At 39.5% G+C, this 21,504-nt stretch overlaps 1 protein-coding gene across 5 annotated transcripts in view; it reads left to right on the top strand.

The window, feature by feature from the left end:
- The window catches only part of KIAA1549 (KIAA1549 ortholog), a 204,986-nt gene that overhangs the window by 111,273 nt on the left and 72,209 nt on the right, over positions 1 to 21,504 (top strand). For 4 of the 5 annotated variants that reach the window (XM_048830947.2, XM_075123050.1, XM_048830956.2 and 1 more), the window contains exons 4-7: positions 3,902 to 4,079; positions 5,527 to 5,657; positions 6,816 to 6,999; positions 20,554 to 20,613. In XM_048830947.2, the coding sequence (XP_048686904.2) occupies positions 3,902 to 4,079; positions 5,527 to 5,657; positions 6,816 to 6,999; positions 20,554 to 20,613 (553 nt within the window). The remainder of the gene's footprint in view (positions 1 to 3,901; positions 4,080 to 5,526; positions 5,658 to 6,815; positions 7,000 to 20,553; positions 20,614 to 21,504) is intronic. The other variant, XM_075123048.1, reaches the window with a different exon arrangement.

The raw sequence follows: 21,504 nt of genomic DNA, 5'->3' as shown, positions 1-21,504 counted from the left end.
TTCTCCATTTAGACAAATCCAGTGATTCCAAACTATGGGCCATATCCTCATTTGGTGCAAGTCTGCATGGCTGTATTGAAGTCAAAGGTTCACTTCCGTGGACGTACACTGATTTACACTAGCTGAGAACTAGCCCTGTATGTTTCAGTAATATGAGAAACTTCTGCTGACATGGTGATGTCAACTGCAATAAAACCAGACATATTACTAAATATTTGTAAAGTGACTGGAGCAAACATCTGATATCCTGTCCCTTTATGAAATTTTTCTCTTTCAAACTCATTCCTTTTATGTCCACTATTGCCATGCAGGCCTCTTGACAGGATATATTGACCCTAAGGCTGCTGGGAGTCCGCTCTTCTTATAAATAATGCAGCTAGTCTTCTGAGCCTTGGTTCATCGTTTGCAAATTCTTTCTCATCAAAGGCAGAGAACAGCTCTGTAAAATAACTCATGCTTATGTTGAACTAGAAGAGTACTATCGTATGTGTTTTCTCTTAGTGATGCACTGGGGGTAGCTGTTTCTAACTCCAGAAAGCTGAAGTATTCTTGCTTCCCTACCCTACCAGAATATAATTTCATGTCAGTAATGGAATACTGCCAAGGTTGTTAGGCTTTAAAATTAACAGCTGTCCAATATAGTAACATGTATTAATGACTGCAATCATGCAGCTCTCTAAACAGATTCTTCCTTGGTGCTTAGCTTTTTTTTTTTTTTTGGCAACAGTGTCATGAACTGGTTTATGTAAAGTACAACTTGAGGTAAATTAGTACATTTTGTTTTTAATTTTTCTTTTTTTACATCTCCTATTATAGCTTACAGATGTTTCATTTTTACAGCACAGTAAAATAGGAGGCAGTTCTGTTAAATTTAGCATAGTAGCAAGGTATCCTTTACAAAAATAAAATATTTGCAATTTGATGTAACTGCTGCTCCGCTGAAATATGAACAAATGTTAATGTTAAACAGGAATTGAAAATGCTTTCTTTCAACTTTTGCAGTCTGAATTCAGGAGAATCTGTCAACTCTGTGCTGCATGGGGCTTATGAGACTAGTTGATCAGTTCTGATTCTATCCTATGGAAGGCAGTATACAAATACACATTAGTCAGGTCATTATAGTATTTATTTATGTTTTAAGACTTCTCCTGTTAGTGATTTAGACCAAGATTTTCAAACCTGCCTATCTAAAGCTAGGCACTTAAATGATAGGCATCTAAATAAAAGTGGCCTTGTTTTTTGGAGGTGCTCTTGTGGCTCCCATTAATTTCAGTGAGATCTGTGGGTGCTTGTCATTTCTGAAATTTAGGCTGTTTTTGTTTAGGTGCCAAAATATGGTTTGAAAATGTTGCCTTTAGGATCTTAAGCTGCACATCCTCGCGCACACAATAATTCAAAAAATAAAAAGCTCTGAATTTCACTTTTAACACCTACCTGCCTTGGTAAACCTTTGGGAAATAAAGTGCTTTCTAGGGATACTTCTTATTATCAGACACTTGGTACGGTGGTGGTGGTGAAGCATACTACTTAGACTTTTGTCTTGGGCCTGTAATAGTTCTCCTCTCACTACCTTTCTCCAGCTCACACTTCTCAAAATCTTTCAAATTAAGTTTCTTTTGGATTTACTGTCCACCTCCTGTCATGATGAAGCACAAAAATGGACTCATTTGGTGTGTATTGACTGTTCAGGCTAAATACTTTATGCAAAATTTGAGGGAGTTTAGGGGATAACAGTTTTTTTCTTCTCTTACCACTGAAGTGTCCGATTAGAGTACATCAATATCAGTTCGTGCTATGCTGGGCTGTTCTCCTTCTGCATGTTTTACTTTAGCAAACACCAAATAATTGCAGCTGAAGGATTGAAACACTGTTTCCTCTTTTTTTCTTGCTTGTTGTCTTTTGTGGGTACTAGACAACATTTCTCTGGCATTTCTTCCCCATTTCACAAACTGAAGCTGCTGAAAACATTTCTTCTTGAGATAAAAGGGTAAACTTCAGGCAAAAAGGCTTGAAATATCTGTTTATATTGAACTGTTTATATTGAACTAATTTGAATGCTACAGGTCTGGATCCATTTATAATAAAATCTGACAGTAGCACGCTTTTGGCGTCTAATTACAAGGAATATAGGGAGATCTGTATATATTTTTCTTGAGACCGTATTTTTTTCCTTGATACTTGAGGTTGTTTCTTGCAGTTTTTTTTAATTTTTTTTTAATACATCTTGCTCATTTTGTTTTTCAAAAAAGAAAAGGCTTTCTGTTGTGTCCTCTGAAAATTAATTTCTATTAATTTGTGCTGCCATAGAGATGTCAATAAGAGACATGTAAGCTAGGATTTGGTAGCACTTTGTGCTCTTTCACAAGGCTGATCCTCAGCTGCAAATTCTTCAGGGTATCCCATCATTCGGGCAAGGTCTGGAGAGAGCTGGTGTCTCCCTCTGTAAAGATGTGGAAGTGTACCTGAAGTCTTAGGGCTCTGGTCTTGGCTTTTTGTGTAGAAAGTGTGTCACAATGTGAGCATGTGTGGTAGATGGAGGGAACTGGAGTGTGAAGAAACAGCCAGGAAGTAGGTGTGTTGACTGGGTTAGGGGAGACTTCCTGTTAGAGAAAGAAATACTGTAAAATACTCAAATCCCTCACCTTGTTTTTGTTTTAGATAATATTGTAAGGATATACAAAAGCTCCTGCTTTGAAACCTTCACTTGGTTTTATAGTAAATCCTCTATTTAGATCCTCATCTGTTATGTGATGGCTAGAGATCTTCAGAATAGACTGCTCAACTCTAGAATTATCTTCTGAAAGGAATAGCAGGGGATATATGAATTGTGGGAAGCTTCTGTTGGTAGCTGTGCTGAAATAAGGGGGAGGAGTGTCTTCTGGAAAAAAAAAGTGTATGTATAGGTACACATACAAAATTGTATTATATCTATAAACTATATTGTGTGTATATTGCTTCCTGCATAACACACACACAGAGTCAATGGGATGTATACACTACCATATGTGTGTCCAGTATGCAAGAAGCCATGCTGGTGATTCAGTAAGTCACCAGTTATTGGTATGGAATCTGTAGTGCCTTCCAATATCATGTAGAGGATGAGATACTGTGCTGCTAGAGATGATCCATAAAACCGAAGTCCTGACCACTTTGTGGCCGTTTAAATTCCCGCAGTACTTTTTGCAAAAGCAAAGGTGAATGTTCTGAACCAGTGGCTCTCAACCTTTCTGGACTACTTGTACCCCTTTCAGGAGCGTGATTTGTCTTGTGTACCCCCAAGTTTCACCTCACTTAAAAACTGCTTGCTTACAAGATCGGACCTAAAAATACAAAAGTGTCACAGCCCACTATTACTGACAAATTGCTGACTTTCTCATTTTTACCATATAATTGTAAAATAAATTGATTGGAATAGAAATATTGTACTTCCATTTCAGTGTACAGCATATAGAGCAGTATGAACAAGTCATTGTCTGTATGAAATTTTAGTTTGTACTGACTTGGTTAGTATGTAGCCTGTTATAAAACTAGGTAAATATCTAGATGAGTTGATGTACCCCTGGAAGACCTTTTCATACCTCCAGGGATACACATAAGCCTGATTGAGAACCACTGTACTGTACAACTTCTAATTGGGTAAACTTAGCAAAGGGAAGATGCTCTTGTGGTCACTCCACTGGAGTTGGAGTCTCCAGATAAAGACTCTATTCCCAGCTCTCTGACTTTGTGTGCTTCTCTTTCCTCAGCTGTAAAATTAAGATAATTATTTTTCTACCTGTCAGGGATACGTTGCTTAATTTATCCAAGTGTTTCAAGATCATTAGATGGACAGAGAAATAGAGATGTGAGGTATTGTTGCCAATATTGATGCTGATAATTTTATTTAATTTCTTTTCCATAGGTTTATAAAATTTCCCCAAAATTCTCGTTCTTGGTGACATCGGGTCCTTTTGTTTACACAGCAATAGCTGTCATAAATGTGCTTATGAACAGCAGCCTTCTACGTGGTCAGGCCCCTGTCATCCTGTCACTGCAGCCTTCTTTCACCATGCCAGATCCCAGGTTCCAAGTTCACACAGGTGAGTTCTTGTTTCTGTGCTTCACACTGTAGAGAGGGGGAGAAATAACGTAGTATTGATACAGATTTTGATCTGGGAAGAAGGATGGTCTTGTGATTTAATATACAAGATTGGGAATCAAAAGATCTAGGCTTTATTTTTGTGAGGCTTAATTCATGAATATTAACAAAGTGCTTTGAGATCTTTGGATGGAAAATGCTACATACATTCAAAACATTGCTATTACTGTTGTTTATTTAATTAGTTGAAAAACTTTTAATTGGCAAGAGGTGAATGCAATGTTCGATTCTACTCCCTACTTTTTGTTATAGCTGATGATGTCTCTGACAGTCAGTGTAGGGAGTTTGCATTTTTTTACCAAGTTTTAAGAGTTAACAATTTTATCATGGTGCAAAACTCCAGATCTTTCTTCATCCTCACTGGCCACTTACCATTTGCAGACTGTTGCAGGGGAAATACAGAACCCTGAATAAGGGTCTTGGCAGATACATAAAAGAGAAAGGTATTCTGTTCTCCAGTATTTTGCTTTTAATAGTAAGACATATTTAATTATTTATTCATGTATATCTGAAAATTATTTTTGAATTTAAAGTTTATTTTGTTTAAAATGTTTAGTTTTATTTTGCTTATAATTTAATTTTAAAAAGACCTTTTCATATTCAGATTGATTTATATTCATGATGTGGGAGACTGGTGCTGTCAGTCTGACAGCTTTCACTAGCCACGTGCATGCTAATTAAGCACTGGTGAAGGGTGCCAGAATGACAGCACTAGAGAGTGAACTTCTTATTATATATTTAAGAATTTCACTTTCGAGTGCTGTTGCTCTGGCACCTTTCACCAGTGCTTAATTGGTGTGCGCATGTATGCACACATTATATATAATGTATGTATGCTTATTAAGTGCTGGTGAAAGGTGTCAGACTGGTATCAATGGATGCCTGGTATACCAAAGTTGGAGTCTTTCAACCAAACTGAATACTAGATTTCACCATCAGCCTACAAAGAAGGATGCTTCTGGTCGTCTTCTTTTTAAAGATTTTCATAAAAAAAACCTTGGATAATTCAGGGATTCCAGAGCTTCAGACGACTGACTCAGTATTAGAGACAATTTGTGTATAGCTGGGAATCTTTCAGTCGCCTGTAATAGGAAGTGGATTTTATTTTATTTTTTGGCTGCAGAATCTCTTGACAGCAAGTGAGCCTTATTGTCACATCAGATTTTACTGACAAGAAAACCTTCTGCATCAATGCAGAACAGTTTCTGCCATAATTAATTTCTTGAGCTGCACTGTTTGGACTTTCAGCTGCCAAGAGTGCAGTCGGGATTTAATGGAAAACGGATTCATTTATGGAGGGAGAGGGTTCCCTGCTTCCCCACTCTCTCCCTTCAGTGCAAATAACTGCACTGCACTCAGTGGGACTAACACATACCCTTTACCTCCAGTGCTTCAGTTTGTGCCTCAAAACGTTGATACTGGCTTCTGTAACTTCAGCCAGCGCATTGAAAAAGGGCTGACAATGGCATTCATGGAGGTGAGAAAACATCACCAGGATATCTTCAACTTCACAGTGCAGGTAAGAATGCTAGCATGCACTGAGAAAAAGGAAGTTCACTGTACTCTGCATCACACATTTTGAGTGGGTAATCTAATGGTGGGTTTATACTGAGGATAACTAATATATTTTAAGGTTTTTGGGTTCCACGGTTCATTAGTGTTTCCACCAGTGCCATGTGCCCTTAGTAGCGATTACCTGAACTTTAGATTTGGAAATTGAGAAGTCTTTATTCGATATTGTACTCAATAAAGGGGCTTAAAACTCATTGGATATAAACTCTAAATCTAATAAGACATGCTGCTTTTTTTTCCTGAAAGTTTATTTATTCTAACTTTGTTCTAAAACTAAAATCAATAAAAATTGTGCTGTATAAACTCATAAACAATGTAAATAGTATCTAATCACCATAAAAATAAAATAACTTCTTTGTGTTTAAGTACATGTCTTTAAAGTGAAGAATATATGCAAAATATTATACAATATAGATATTAAGTAAATAGAAATACTTGGGTTAATAAAAATGGCAATATAAGATGTCATAATAAAACTTTTATGAAACAGCTTGTAATACCTGTACTTTTCCCATACCAAAATTAACTTTAAACACACTAGCCTGTCTGCTTTTGATGCATGTGATCTGTTTGTGAACGTAGCTGCTAGGTGAAGTTCCAGGGAAAGACCTATGGAAGCACATTTTGAGATCTGATTGCACTTTGTTTTCACCCGTCTTTGGCTCTGGAAGTGCAGGGCATAGTGGATTTTGACAGGACAGCTCTCTTTGCACAGTGTTCATTTACCTTATGTTGGGGGTCTTTTCCTATCTGTTCCAGATAGGTAAGGTATCCACACAGGCTTCTTTTGTTGATAGCTTTTGTTCTGCTGACTCTGCATTTGACTTTTCTCTGGATGTTTTCTTCAGTCGTTTTCTGGATAGCACCTTTCTCATCAGCATGGACTGTAACCCAGTTTAAAGAATAAATCTTGGAAGGGAAACAGTGTCCTTGCTGAGACAGTGTGGCTGAATGAGTCTGAAATGGATGTTACTCAGCTCTCTTGTAAAGCATCCCACTTTATATTATTATTATTATTATTAATAATAAAAAAAAATGGGGTAGTGAGGGAACAGAAGTGCTGGAGTTTTTGCTGTTTCTAACTTGTCCAGTTTTGTCTTTTCAGATACTGAATATAACTCTGAGCAAGCCTCGTGTGGCATTTCGGCAGGGCCCTGTGAACATTGTCTTTGCCATTCAGGATACATATGGATTCTTGAATGGATCTGAAATCAGTGAGCTGCTGAGGAACCTGTCTGTGGTGGAGTTCAGTTTCTACTTGGGCTTTCCTGTGCAGCAAATTGCTGAACGTGAGTACGTCATATCACTAAGGCAGCAGAAAATTGGTTTTGTGTGGTGTTCTCTGCAGTTTCATAGTAATGTTCTATGTAAGTGTTAACATTAGTTAATTTCCATAGCTTCTAATTTGGTCTTTCTATGCAAATCTGTATAACAGTGCCTCTGATCACATAAGCTGTTCCTGTGCAACAGTAGCTGGACTTAATCACTGACTCTAGTATTGGTTCAATCTGTAATTTGCAATGGGAGGGGAGGAGGAGGCGGCAGAATCAGAACACTTGTCCACAGGCAGCTAAGACTTCTGTTTTGTTTGTGAGAGAATAAAATGAGATTGAGACCACAGCCCAGAATAGGAGACAATCTCTCAAATAAATTAAAGTGAATAATTGTTGCTTCCTTAATTGTCTGAAGGCATTTCTCCTCACTCATTTGCTTGGTTTTAGTATGATTTACTCTCACTTAGTCCTATAGCTCTTAGTTTTGTATGCCTTTTAACCCAAATTTTGAAATGCTAGTACCCCAACAAGTCTGTGATTGTCAGGAAGGACAGAGAGAATGTCATAATTTATTTCAAATTGAGCTACGTAATGTTATGGACTATGTCTTTCTAGCTTGAAAACTATATCTGATCATACAGAATAATCCTAGATTAGTTCTCCATCAGTCCGGTCTGCTGTTACATACTCATTGTCACTGTGTCCATGAATATGTTTTGTTTCTGGCCCTGCGTCAAGCTTGTAGCGAATTGGGGCTGGTAAGCTTCTGTACTTGGGCCATTCATTTGTATTTGCATCAAATCCTTCACAATATATTAGTGGGCTGGTTTGTTTTGATTAATTTCTTTATTGAAAACCCATGTCCTGCTGCTTCAGTGCTACAGAACAATGAAATGAGAACAGAATTTCTACCTAGAGCAGGTTTCAGAATAACAGCCGTGTTAGTCTGTATTCGCAAAAAGAAAAGGAGTACTTGTGGCACCTTAGCGACTAACCAATTTATCTGAACATAAGCTTTCGTGAGCTACAGCTCACTTCATCGGATGCATACTATGGAAAGTTTAGAAGATCTTATTATATACACACAAAGCATGAAAAAATACTTCCTCCCACCCCACTCTCCTGCTGGTAATAGCTTATCTAAAGTGATCACTCTCCTTACCATGTGTATGATAATCAAGTTGGGCCATTTCCAGCACAAATCCAGGTTTTCTCACCCCCTCCCCCCTCCCACAAACTCACTCTCCTGCTGGTAATAGCTTATCCAAAGTGACCACTCTCCTTACATTGTGTATGATAATCAAGGTGGGCCATTTCCAGCACAAATCCAGGGTTTAACAAGAACGTCGGGGGGGGGAGGAAAAAACAAGGGGAAATAGGCTACCTTGCATAATGACTAAGCCACAAAGTCATTATGCGAGGTAGCCTATTTCCCCTTGTTTTTTCCTACCCCCCCCCCCCCCGCAGACGTTCTTGTTAAACCCTGGATTTGTGCTGGAAATGGCCCACCTTGATTATCATACACAATGTAAGGAGAGTGGTCACTTTGGATAAGCTATTACCAGCAGGAGAGTGAGTTTGGGGGGGGGGGGAGGGGGTGAGAAAACCTGGATTTGTGCTGGAAATGGCCCAACTTGATTATCATACACATGGTAAGGAGAGTGATCACTTTAGATAAGCTATTACCAGCAGGAGAGTGGGGTGGGAGGAAGTATTTTTTCATGCTTTGTGTGTATATAATAAGATCTTCTAAACTTTCCATAGTATGCATCCGATGAAGTGAGCTGTAGCTCACGAAAGCTTATGCTCAGATAAATTGGTTAGTCTCTAAGGTGCCACAAGTACTCCTTTTCTTTTTACCTAGAGCAATACATCCTGAAAGGCACGGTGCCTTGTGGTTAAAAACCTTATAAAACATCCAAGTGTGCTATCCTTTGTTTTGGATTTTATGGTATGTACGTGTAATTTTAAAGACCGCCTTGTCAGCTCTGTGGGGCAGGGACTGTCTGATAGGGTATGTCTACCCAAGAAACATACCCTGCGACAGAGAGTTTCAGAACCCAAGTCAGTTGCCCTGGGCTCTGAGACTCCCTGTTGCGAGTCTTTTTTGCTGTATAGATGTACCTTTTGTGTGTGTACGTGTGTGTGTACAATGTCTAGCACAATGGGACTGCTTCCTGATTGGGGCTGCTAGGTGCTACTGTAATTCAAATAAAAAATAATAATGCAAATGATGCAGGGCAGTGTTTCTTGACCTGGGAACCTGGGGGTTGTGGGAGGATTTTAAGGTGGGTCGCAAGCAGGGCCAGCATTAGGGGGTAGGAAGCAGGGCAATTGCCTGGGGCCCCACAAAGCTAATTTACATGTTTCAGCCCCGCTTGGGATGAAGCCCCGAGCCCCAGGTAGGACTGCTGAAGCTCTGAGCCCCGTGCTTAAGGTGCGGGGAGGGGGCACAATTTCATTTTTTTAAGTCCAAAGCAGAAAGGTTGAGAAATATTGATATAGGACATTCTCCATTTCTTCCTCACTGAGTACCTGTGTAAAGTGGTCCAGAAGATTGTTCTCTTTTTTTCACTTGGTCACTGTGTAGAGTCAGAACAATAAAACCATGTGCATGATCATTGCTTTAACCTGTTAAATCTGGTATCCCTACATACAATGGCATATTCAAGCATTCAGATCAGATTTTTCTGCAGCTTTGTCTCAAGCACAGAAGAATTTACCCCTGCACATTTGCCGTCCCTAAGGATTTGTGACACAAGGGCCAAGATACCTTCCATTGCTGTGAATTCCAGCATTGAGTTCTGTAGCCTGTGCAAAGGCTCAGACATCGAGATTTTTCCCCTCTTGCACAGGAAGAAAGACTTAGTCACGGTGTTAAGTAAATCATAAAATTCAATGTGATCACAAATTTGCCTATCTTGAGCTCTTTAAGAGTGGCTCTAACTTGAGCTGCATCAGCCCCTGACTCCATTTCTGGAGTGTGTTCCAAGTAGGGGACAGCCAATTGATATTTTTATATCACTAGTGATCTGACCTAACTAGCAATTCACTGTGTTTGATGTATACTGCTGAATAGCACATTTGCTTCAAAGGCCGCAGTAAGGGGTTGCATTTGTCAGTGTCTTTTGGGGACTGGAATAGTCAAATTTGAAGATGTCTTTAAAAATAAATTCAGACTTTTTAAAATAATCAGCTTTGAGTCCAGAATATAAGAGGATCAAGGATGTGGGTGATGCTGTGCACAGCAACATGAGGAATATCTTGTCTAAACTTGGCCGGTCCAGGATTTGAACAGCTCATATTCACCGCAGTTCTATCCAAACAGGGCAACTGGTTTTGATTTGATCCTCATGTCTCCTAAAGCTGTTTTTATTCTTTGGGTGATATCATTAACTGTCCCATGTTCCAAGTCTGCTGTGTCAACAAAGAGACTCCAAGGCTTTTCACCCTGCACAAATCTGATGCCCTCTGATTCTTTCTCAGCTATGGGCCTTACAGTGGATGCCTTAGCAAGTACAACAATAAACCTAGCTTGCGTGCATTTCTGAGCAATTTCCCTCAGCCGTATGCCTACACTGCAGTTAAAAATCTGCAGCTGGCTCACGTCAGCTGATGCAGGATAAGGGGCTGTTTAATTGTAGTGTAGATGCTCGGGATTGGGCTGGAGCCTGGCCTCTAGGACCCTACTAGGTGGGGAGGGTCCCAGAGCTCGGGTGTCTACACCACAATTAAACAACCCATTTGCCTGAGCCCCACGAGCCTGAGTCAGCTAGCTCTGGTCAGGTGTGGGTGTCTAACTTCAGTGTAGACATACCTAAGAGACTTTCCAGTTGCCTGTATAAAGTTTTCAAATTGGAAGTGTCAATATAGTTTGATCAAAGGTTAAGACCAATTTTTGTCCTATAACTTGCAGAGTATTTCTAAATTGTTAAAACTGAGATCACGCTTAAAGAGTTTGTAAGCGGTGTTAAGATGGAAAACTACTCCTGTTGCCTTTTACACTGCATTCTGGTAATGGGGACCAAGTCTTTCTGCTTTCATGCATTTCACTTGATCAGCAGAGCAGTCATATACTTGCAGGAAGTCAGATCTAAAGATCTTAAACCCACTAAACAAGGCAGTCGCTATACTCTTGAATGAACTCTCTCAGAAAAATGATAAGACAAAAACATCGTATCACCTGTGGGTGAACACTTTTCACAAAGTGATTGCTCTATATCTGACCTATATATCTGCCATGGAGGATTACCTGCCTTATGGGTGGGTGTCATTTGTGTGCATTCGGTGCAAGGAGCTCTTGGCCCTCAGAGACCTTGTACGGGCTTTGGAGATTAGAGTGGCTGAACTGGAGGAGATAAGGGAGATAGAGAGGTACATAAATGAGACTTTCTGGGACACAGTAGAACGGTCCTATCCCTGGTCAGACAGCCTCTGTACTGTTGTGGAGGATGAAAGTCTCAGGGAAGGAAAACATCAAACTGGAGCAGAGGGAAACTATCCCATAGTTGGGACTCTCCTTCCAGATGATGTCATGGTATCCTCTCGCACTAAGGATACCTCTTTGGGGGAGGGAACTCCAGTTATTAGGAAGAGACAGGTAATAGTATTGGGGGATTTGATCATTAGAAACGGATAGCTGGGTTTACGATGACTGAGACACCTGCATGGTGACTTGCCTGCCTGGTGCGAAGGTTGCGGATCTCTCAAGATAGACTTTTGTGTAGTGCAGGGGAGGAGCCGGTGGTCGTGCTACATGTGGGTACCAGTGGCATAGGGAAGGATAGGAGAGATGTCCTGGAGGCCAAATTTGGCTGCTAGGTAAGAGATTGTAGTCCAGGATCTCGATGGTAACATTCTCTGAAATGCTTCCAGTTCCACATGCAGGGCCAGTTAGGCAGAACTGCAGGGTCTCAGTGCTTGGATGAGATGATGGGGCCGGGAGGAGGGGTTTAGATTTATTAGGAACTGAGAAACCTTTTGGGAAAGGGGGAGCCTATACAGGAAGGATGGGCTCCACCTAAACCAAAATGGAACCGGATTGCTGGCACATAAAATTAAAAAGGTCGTAGAGCAGTTTTTAAACTAAGGGGGAAAGCTGACAGGTGCAGAAGAGCACGTGGTTTGGACAGAGATATCCCTTAGGGGAGGATCTATTAATGGAGATTCTCTATACCCTAGTAAGGAGGAGAGGATGGAAGATGATAAAATACAGGTAGGATCTGATGAGAAACAGTTAAATGAAAAGAGTCCCATTCAATTACATCATGTAATGGGAGTCAGTTAAAAAGTGACAGTTTTTAAAGTACTTATATACAAATGCTAGAAGTGTAAACATGAAGATGGGTGAACTTGAGTGCCTTGATAAATGAGGATGTTGATATAATAGGCTACACAGAAACTTGGTGGAATGAGAATAATCAATGGGACACGCTAATACCAGAGTACAAAATATATCAGAAGGACAGAACAGGCTGTCCTGGTCGGGGAGTGGCACTATATGTGAAAGTAAGCGTAGAGTCAAATGAAGTAAAAATCTTAAATGAACTAAACAGTACCATAGAATCTTGATGGATAGTAATTCCATGCTTGAATAATAAGAATATAGCAGTAGGGATATATTACCAACCACCTGACAGGGATGGTGATAGTGACTGTGAAATGCTCAGGGAGATTAGAGAGGTTTTAAAAATAAAAAATTCAATAATATTGGGGGATTTCAGCTATCCCCATATTGACTGGGTACATGTCACCTCAGGATGGGATGCAGAGATAGTTTCCTGACACCTTAAATGACTGCTACTTACAGCAGCTAGTCCTGGAACCCAAAAGAGGAGAGGCAATTCTTGATTTAGTCCTGAGTGGAGCACAGGATCTAATCCAAGAGGTGAATATCGCTGAACTGCTTGATATTAGTGACCATAACACAATAAAATTTAACATCCCTGCCAGGGGGGAAACCAAAGCAGCCTACCACAGTAACATTTAATTTCAGAAAAGGAGACTACACTAAAATGAGGAAGTTAGTTAAACAGAAATTAAAAGGTACAGTGCCAAAAGTGAAATCCCTGCAAGCGGCATGGAAACTTTTTAAGGACACCATAATAGAGGCTCAATTTAAATGTTTACCCTGAATTAAAAAAACATAGTAAGAGGATCAAAAAAGTGCCACTGTGGCTAAACAATGAAGTAAACGAAGCAGTAAGAGACAAAAAGGCATCCTTTAAAAAGTGGAAGTTAAATCCTAGTGAGGAAAATAGAAAGGAGAATGAACTCTGGCCAGTGAAGTGTAAAAATATAATTTGGAAGGCCAAAAAAAAAGTTAAAGAATAGCTAGCCAAAGGCTCAAAAAGTAACAGCAAAAAAAATTTTAAATACTTCAGAAGCAGGAAGCCTGCTAAACAACCAGTGGGGCCACTAGGTAATGGAGATGCTAAAGGAGCATTCAAGGATGATAAGGCCGTTGCATAGAAACTAAGTTAATTCTTTGCATTGGTCTTCATGGCTGAGGATTTGAGGGAGCTTCCCAAACCTGAGCCGTTCTGTTTAGGTGACATACCTGAGGGAATTGTCCTGGATTGAGGTGTCATTAGAGGAGTTTTTGAAACACACTGATAGATTACACAGTAGTAAGTCACCAGGACCAGATGGTATTCACCCAAGAGTTCTGAAGGAACTCAAATATGAAATTGCAGAACTGCTTAAATCTGTCTCTGTATCAGATGACTGGTGGATAGAAATTTTTTTAAAAAGTCTCTAGAGTCAATCCTGGCAATTTCAGGCCAGTAAGTCTAACTCCAATACCAGGCAAATTGGTTGAAACTATAGCAAAGAACAGAATTATCAGACACATAGATGAACATGATATATCAGGGAAGCGTCAACATGGTTTTTGTAAAGAGAAATTGTGCCTCACCAATCTACTAGAATTCTTAGAGGGAGTCAACAAGCATGTGGACAAGGGTGATCCAGTGCACGTAGTGTACTTGGACTTTCAGAAAGCCTTTGACAAGGTCCTTCACCACAGGCTCTTAAGCAAAGTAAGCTGTCATGGGATAAGAGGGAAGGTCCTCTCATGGATCAGTTACTGATTGAAAGACAGGAAACAAAGGGTAGAAGTCAATAGTCCATTTTCAGAATGGAGAGAGGTAAACAGTGGTGTCCCCCAGGGGTCTGCACTGGGAGCAGTACTGTTCAAGATATTCATAAATTATTTGGAAGAATGGGAAATAATGAGGTGGCAAAATCTGCAGATGAAACAAAACTGCTCAAGGTAGTTAAGTCCAAAGCAGACTGTGAAGAGTTACAAAGGGATCTCACAACACTGGGTGACTGGGCAACAAAATGGCAGATGAAATACAATGTTGATAAATGCAAAGTAATGCACATTGGAAAACATAATCCCAACTATACATATAAAATGATGGGGTCTAAATTAGCAGTTACCACTCAAGAAAGAGATCTTGGAGTCATTGTGGATAGTTCTTTGAAAACGTCCACTCAATGTACAGCAGCAGTCAAAACAGTGAACCAAATGTTGGGAATAATTGAGAAAGGGATAGTTAATAGGATAGAAAATGTCATATTGCCTCTAGATAAATCCATGGTACGTCCGCATCTTGAATACTGCGTGCAGATGTGGTTGCCCCGTCTCCAAAAAAATGTATAGGAACTGGAAAAGGTACAGAAAAGGGCAAGAAAAATGATTAGGGATATGGAACAGCTTCTAGTCTTATTAATCTCTCCTTATACAGGAGTTTCCAGCTTGGAAAGGAGATGGCTAAGGGGGGGGGGGGATATGATAGAGGTCTATAAAATCATAGGTTTCAGAGGAACAGCCGTGTTAGTCTGTATTCGCAAAAAGAAAAGGAGTACTTGTGGCACCTTAGAGACTAACCAATTTATTTGAGCATGAGCTTTCGTGAGCTACAGGTCACGAAAGCTCATGCTCAAATAAATTGGTTAGTCTCTAAGGTGCCACAAGTACTCCTTTTCTTTTTATAAAATCATAACTGATGTGGGGAAAGTAAATAAGGAAGTGTTATTTACTCCTTCGCATAACACAAGAACTAGGGGTCACCAAATGAAATGAATAGGCAGCAGGTTTAAAAGAAAGTATTTCTTCACACTGGAACTCTTTGCTGGAGGATGTTGTGAAGGCCAGGACTATAACAGGGTTCAAAAAAGAACTAGATACGTTCATGGAGGATAGGTCCATCAATGGCTATTAGCCAGGATGGGCAGGGAAGCAAAACCCAGCTTTGAAGTGTCCCTAGCCTCTGTTTGCCAGAAGCTGGGAATGAGTGACAGGGGATGGATCCCTTGATGATTGCCTCTTCTGTTCATTCCTTCTGAAACACCTACTAATGGCCACTGTCAGAAGACGGGATACTGGGCTAGATGGACTATTGGTCTGACCCGGGATATCCCTTCTTGTAAGAGGTCCGCCCTTGTCAGAAAACTGCTTATGCATTCGGCAAATTATACAAAATCCTTCATCTTTGATGCAAAATTGATGGGTATTTAGCTTTTCATTAATTCTGGAAAGTGCATTTACATCTCAGTTTCTCATATTGCCTAGCATACTTTTCTGTGCCATTTGCTTCTTAGTTATTTGGCCCACCACTTTCAGTATTACACTATGAAGAGTGGTTTAATGCATTCCAAAGATTTTTCCCAATGTTTTTTTTTTCAATCAGTCTTGTCTGTGTATATGTTTTTTTTATGTATAAATGTGTTTAAAATAGTGTGCAAGTAAAGGATTGATTTGCAAATTCCAGGTGAGTTTAGTTACAAGCAAGTTGATGTTGGTTCAAACTAAGGAAAAGCTAATCTTATATTATAACTCAAACTGTTGGGCATGATTAAATGAAACTTTTGACAGCCTGAATATTAGTAACTGTGTCTGGAAAAAGAAATTTGTTATGCCCAGTCTTTGTCTATTTTAGATCATCTTCTGTATAAAAACCTTTTACTGGAGACTGTTCATAAAGCTTAAACAGAATCCGAACGCTTGCGGGATAGTCCTAATGCAGTACATGGTTTGGTTGTAAGGTACTTCGGGATATTTTGTAACTTTCTTATTTTTAATAAAGGTACCTGTTGCACAGTGGAGGGGTCTGTGCAAGAATAATGGCAGTGGGAATGGCCAAGGGTGGGAGCTGCCAGCTTTTTTCTTTTTTTCTCTTTTCTTTCAAGGTACTAAAGAGTGCTAGGCAATTTTAACATCTTATCTCTACTAAAATATCCTGTCTGTTATTTCATCTCCCCTCCCATCTGTCCATTTGTTTTTCCCTTGCTCATGTGTTTACATTTAGTTTCTCAGATTAGAAGCTGATTCAGGCAGAGATTTTACTACAACCTAATCAAGGCTTTCTAGGGTGCTACTGCAATACAAATAATTAATAAGAGTATGTTTTATAATCCGGACTGACAAGGATCTTGAGCATGGTGGACTGCTACGAAGACAATTATAGTGTTATCATTATCATAGTGCTCTGTTGCCAGTCCCCAGGCATCCAAAAATTATGAATCAACCCCCCACCCCACCCCCTCCAAAAATCATGAGTTTCTTTTTAAAATAATAAACTCTGGGCTCTTTTTCTTTGCTTTGTGGCTTCTGAACCTTTAGGGATCGCTTTATTCTGCAGAAATATACTTCCTGTTTTGAGTGCGAGCACTGAGATTCTTATGCATTCGCATGATTCCAGCAGCTGGGACTCTGAACAACAAATATCACAGGATTTGCCATAAAATCATGAAAGTGGGCAACACTGATAGTGCTGTATGTTCTGTAAAAGATACACTGTGTCAAATGAAAGGCTTCGTGTTCCAAAGAGAGTGCAGGCTTAAAGGCATGAAAAGGTACAGGACAATATGATACAATACAGTACCAGATGAAACAACATGTGGTCTTCATGGCTGGTAGGTTTCAGTGAACAGGTTGGCTTTTGAATTTAAGTGAGTCGATTATTCCAACCCCTCTTCCCCGGTACAAAAAAGTTCAAGAAAAGCCTGTTTTGATTAAAGAACTATTTTTAATTTCCCCTTTCCAGTTCAGTTCTGGTTTATAAACTTACTGGACTCCTGATAAATAGCCCAGTGGTGCAGTAATATGTATCAATGAGATGTGTCAGGTCACTTCTTTGAATTCTCCACTTTTCGTCCATTTTTGATTATTTAATCCTCCACATTTCTGCAGAACGGTGGACGTTTTCGTAAGACTATTGGTTTCTCTGCCTAACTATTTTCATAAAGAGCATGGCTGATAACTTCCAGAACCCCATATATTGGGCGATTTACTTTGTTTGGAGACAGATCACTCTATTGGATGGCTTAAGGGAGAGGTTAAAGAGTGAAGAATTGTTTTAGGAATAGTTTAAAAATAGTCTATATAACGTGTGGTTTATGACTTCAGTTCTTTCTATGTAAATGTTCCCCAAATCATGGTTTCTAACCTGAGACATTTCTTGTTCAGTAACATGTTGCTAATCAAAACAAAGTATCATTAAAAACTGAAGGAAAGTGAAAAGGCAATGGAACAAAGTTTTTCTGGAGCTCTTAAACAAATCTCCCATAGGAAACCATTAAAATCACGATGGTTATTGGATTCTAAAAGAAATACAATTTTTAATTAGAATAGTAGAATCCAGTGCTGACTAGAGAGGGGAAAGGGTGAATGGAGGTGCACACAAAGCCCTGAGAGGGGGAGATTGGGAGACCATAGTATGGAGAAAAGGTTGCACACAGAGCCTCTGGTATGAGGGAGGGAGTGTGTACAAAGAACAGAAATTACATTTGGGTTATTCAGTACTCCTTATGGGTGTCAGGTGCATTTAAATACCAGCCCATATTTCATTGCACTTAAGAGTACTATATTCTGTTTTTGCATTTTACAATTCATTACCTAGATCATGCCAAAAAAAACAAGTGGCATCTACAAAGGCTTCATAGCAATGGGAACATTATCAACGTGGAACTCCTTCTGAGCATGAAACACAGCGGCGAGTTGGACAGAGCTCAGCTGTACCGTGTACATATTCCCAATCCTTTCCTGCACTCTTTACCAGGTTTTCAGCCCAGGACTGCATGGCTGAAAGATTAGAGCACTTCTCCCATTGTACCATCAAGATCAGATGCTCAAGGATTTTTTTTTTTAAGTTTCTAGTTCTGTATGAGGTTTGTTAGGCATACAGGAATTTGCATACATTAAATCATTTTCAAGCACTAATTAGAAAAAAAGGGTATATCATATTGAGTGTCAAAGCACAACTGTTACCTTGTTTAAAAAAAAGAAAGTAATTAAACACTCTTAACAGTTCGAAATTTTATTGCCATTGGCAGATGGTTAATTATCTTGTGATCTTGCTTTTCCTGGGCTTTGGAAAATACCAGTGCAGCTGCAGTTTACACATATTTTTTTTGCGGGATGATATTTTTAGATTGGTTTCCTATGGTAAGGCACTTATTTACCTCAATCTCCAGCCTTCTAGCTATACTGAGCCAGACCCTCTCATCCTTTGGTTTAGAAGAACCCTGCAGCAATATATATTGTTATATAATACAGAAATGTAAAAAGCAGGGCGCTTGCTGTTTGTACATTGTAAGTGGGATTTTTCGACATTTGTTATGTAATACTTAATTCAAATACATAAATGGCCATATTCTGATACCCTTATGCACATGGGCCACTCCTGTATTTCACAGTAGTGGCCCTATTGAAGTCTCAATAGCACGATCCGTGAAGCAAGGTGCTACTAAACTGGAATAAGGGTATCAGAAAATGTTGAATTGGAAGTCAGTTTTTGGGCACAGTGGCATTTAATTTAAACAAGAAGAGAATAAAGAGTAAATTCCTTCACTGTACAGAAGGAAAGTGCGGTGTCAAAAACCTGAGCTTTAAAGAAAAGGTTCTATATATCTGGAGGCCCTTCTGCTTTTGCATTAGAGGAGAAAAGAGTGATCAGGGTTTTAATAGTAAAAATCAGCAGATTCTGGAAGATAACATATTTATGTGAACAACCTTATACACAGAGGGAGAGGCCTTAGCTAGGTAGCTTGCCAATAAGACACACTGAGTAAATTAGAACGTTAATAATTTTTTTGTTTCTTTGAGTGCCTACAATAGCAGCAGTTGAACTAATTATAGTGTAGTGGTTAAAACACAGAACTGGAAGTCAGGGTACCTTGATTTTTGGTTTTGACTCGCCTTGTGACCTTAGGCCAAGTCAGTTTAATTTTGTGTGCCTCACTCTCCCCATCCTTAAAATGTGTTTTAAACAAGTTATCTTTGTTAAGCACTTTAAGAACTTTGGATGATTCAGGGAAAACTTTGACAAAACTATGCCTTCTCCCCCCACCCCCACCCCCATTCCTTTCATGAAGTTTCGATCTCTTTTCAGGAAAACTAGTCCCAGCCTCTGTCTTTATCTATTCATCAGTGCCTCTTTACTTTGCTCCAGTGGGAATCTGGGGTGAAATCCTGGTCCCACAGGCATTGATGGGAGTTTTTTCATTAACTTCAGTGAGGCCTGGATTTTACCTCTGAAGCTTAGCGTTTCCAGGAGGCTGGTCATTTTGACAAAACTTGGGCTATTGAACAAAATAAAACCATAATGCCATGGGATTTGCAATGGAATTCATTTATGATTTTCATAAATCCAGTTTGAGCTTCACAATGGTTAATGCATATTTTATTTTATTATGGCTTGGAATACAAAATAGGTACATTCAATTTTCTCTTTTATACTTAAGTCTTAACTTTTCTACCTCGTTGCAGTCACAAAGAATTAGATGCTTTCTTCCTCAAAAAGCCATGAATGACTCACCTAGAGCGGCGGTTCTCAAACAGTGAGTCCCGACCCCATTTTAATGGGGTTGCCAGGGCTGGTGTTAGACTTCTTGAGGCCAGGGCTGAAGCCAAAGTCCAAGCCCCACCACCAAGGGCTGAAGCTGAAGCCCAAGGGCTTCTTCATCCTTGGGTGGCAGAGGTCAGGCTTTGGCTTCAGCCCCAGGCGGCAGGGCTCAGGTTACAACCTCCCAGCCCAGAGCGAAGCCCTCAAGCTTTGGCCCCTCCCCAGGGTGGCAGGGCCTTGGCTTTGACCCCCCCACCGTACAGGGTGGTGGGGCTCAGGCTTCGGGCCCTCTTCCCAGGGTCATGTAATAGTTTTTGTTGTCAGAAGGGGGTTGCAGTGCAATGAAGTTTGAGAAACCCTGACCTAGAGTCATCCAGTGTACAGCCTGATCTTAGCAAACAAAAATCTCATCTTACATTAAAGACAAATTAGCCAAACAGGCTTTGCTTAATATTTCTAGAAGCAAAGCTGTCGGGGTGGTATGTTAAATATTTCAGGTAATTAATCTGACCACTTTAGTCAGATGCTTTACGTTCAGACGTATGAACCAGAAAATATATATCAAGAGCAATGTCTTTCTGTCACTTATGTATAGCACTAAGAGTTATATCAGCAAATAAGATGTTCACTGACTTAATGTGAATTATGAAACAGCCTCTTTTCTTGTTTTTGTGCTGTTGAGTATACAGTTCTTACAGATGTTTTTTCCCCCCAGCCTTTCATTACCCTCAACTCAATGTGTCTCAATTGATGAAATCTTCTTGGGTGAGAACAGGTATGTAGACTATATAAGGGTAGATAGCTGTGAGACCATTTTTGTTAGCCGGGTCCTAGATAACACATTAATAACTTTTGAGATTGCTTACGGTTTGAGGTAATAACTATATTTAGGTCTGAATAAACTCCAAAGCAAAAGAATGAATAACCTGGAACTGCTGGGAAATGCACTTGTGTAGAATGAACTATTGCAATTCCTTGTTTATTGGCTCAAAAATTGTTTTATATTTAGAATGCAGTTTATTCAAAGTGCAGTAACACAGCTCCGGTGTGCAGAGGGTGCTGTATACACTAACTGCCATTTAAGTTGGACATTGCTTTATTTTATTTTTTTTAAGCTATGTTTTTTTTTTAAACTTTTAACACTTGATTTATTCATGGCACCTTTCACCAAAGCACACACGGCTATGCAACAGAATACAAATAGATGCCATACAATTTAAACCGTTTTAGGGACTGTAATGATGCAGCTCCATCCTATTTTGTTTTTCCCCCCAAATTAATTTCCTGCAAATTGCTCTCATCCAAGTCAGCTGACCTAATTTGCCCCGAATATAATCATAAAACAGTGAAAGTTAGTGCTTTCTGTAACTATGTCCTTCTGGTGTGGAATACACTTGCTGCTATTATTTGTAATTCTCAATCTATATGAATTTAAAAGAAGGTGAAAAAATTATATTGTCAAGTTTCCTGCATTTAATTGTTCTTGATCACTGATCATTTATATTGCTGTTTAATTCTGAGATACTTCATTTGTGATTAGAGCCAGTTGAAAGATACCACTTATTTTGTGTGGAAAATTTCTTTTTGGCGGGCGAGGGGGAGAGAGAGTATCTAAAACTTCCTATGACTTTTTTTTTCCCCCCAATGGAGAAACTAGAACAAAAAG

The sequence above is a fragment of the Caretta caretta genome, chromosome 1 (genome assembly GCF_965140235.1).
Source record: "Caretta caretta isolate rCarCar2 chromosome 1, rCarCar1.hap1, whole genome shotgun sequence".
In the NCBI taxonomy this organism is placed as follows: domain Eukaryota; kingdom Metazoa; phylum Chordata; order Testudines; family Cheloniidae; genus Caretta; species Caretta caretta.
Note: the sequence above shows the minus strand (reverse complement) of the source record. Positions and strands in the feature narration are given on the sequence as shown.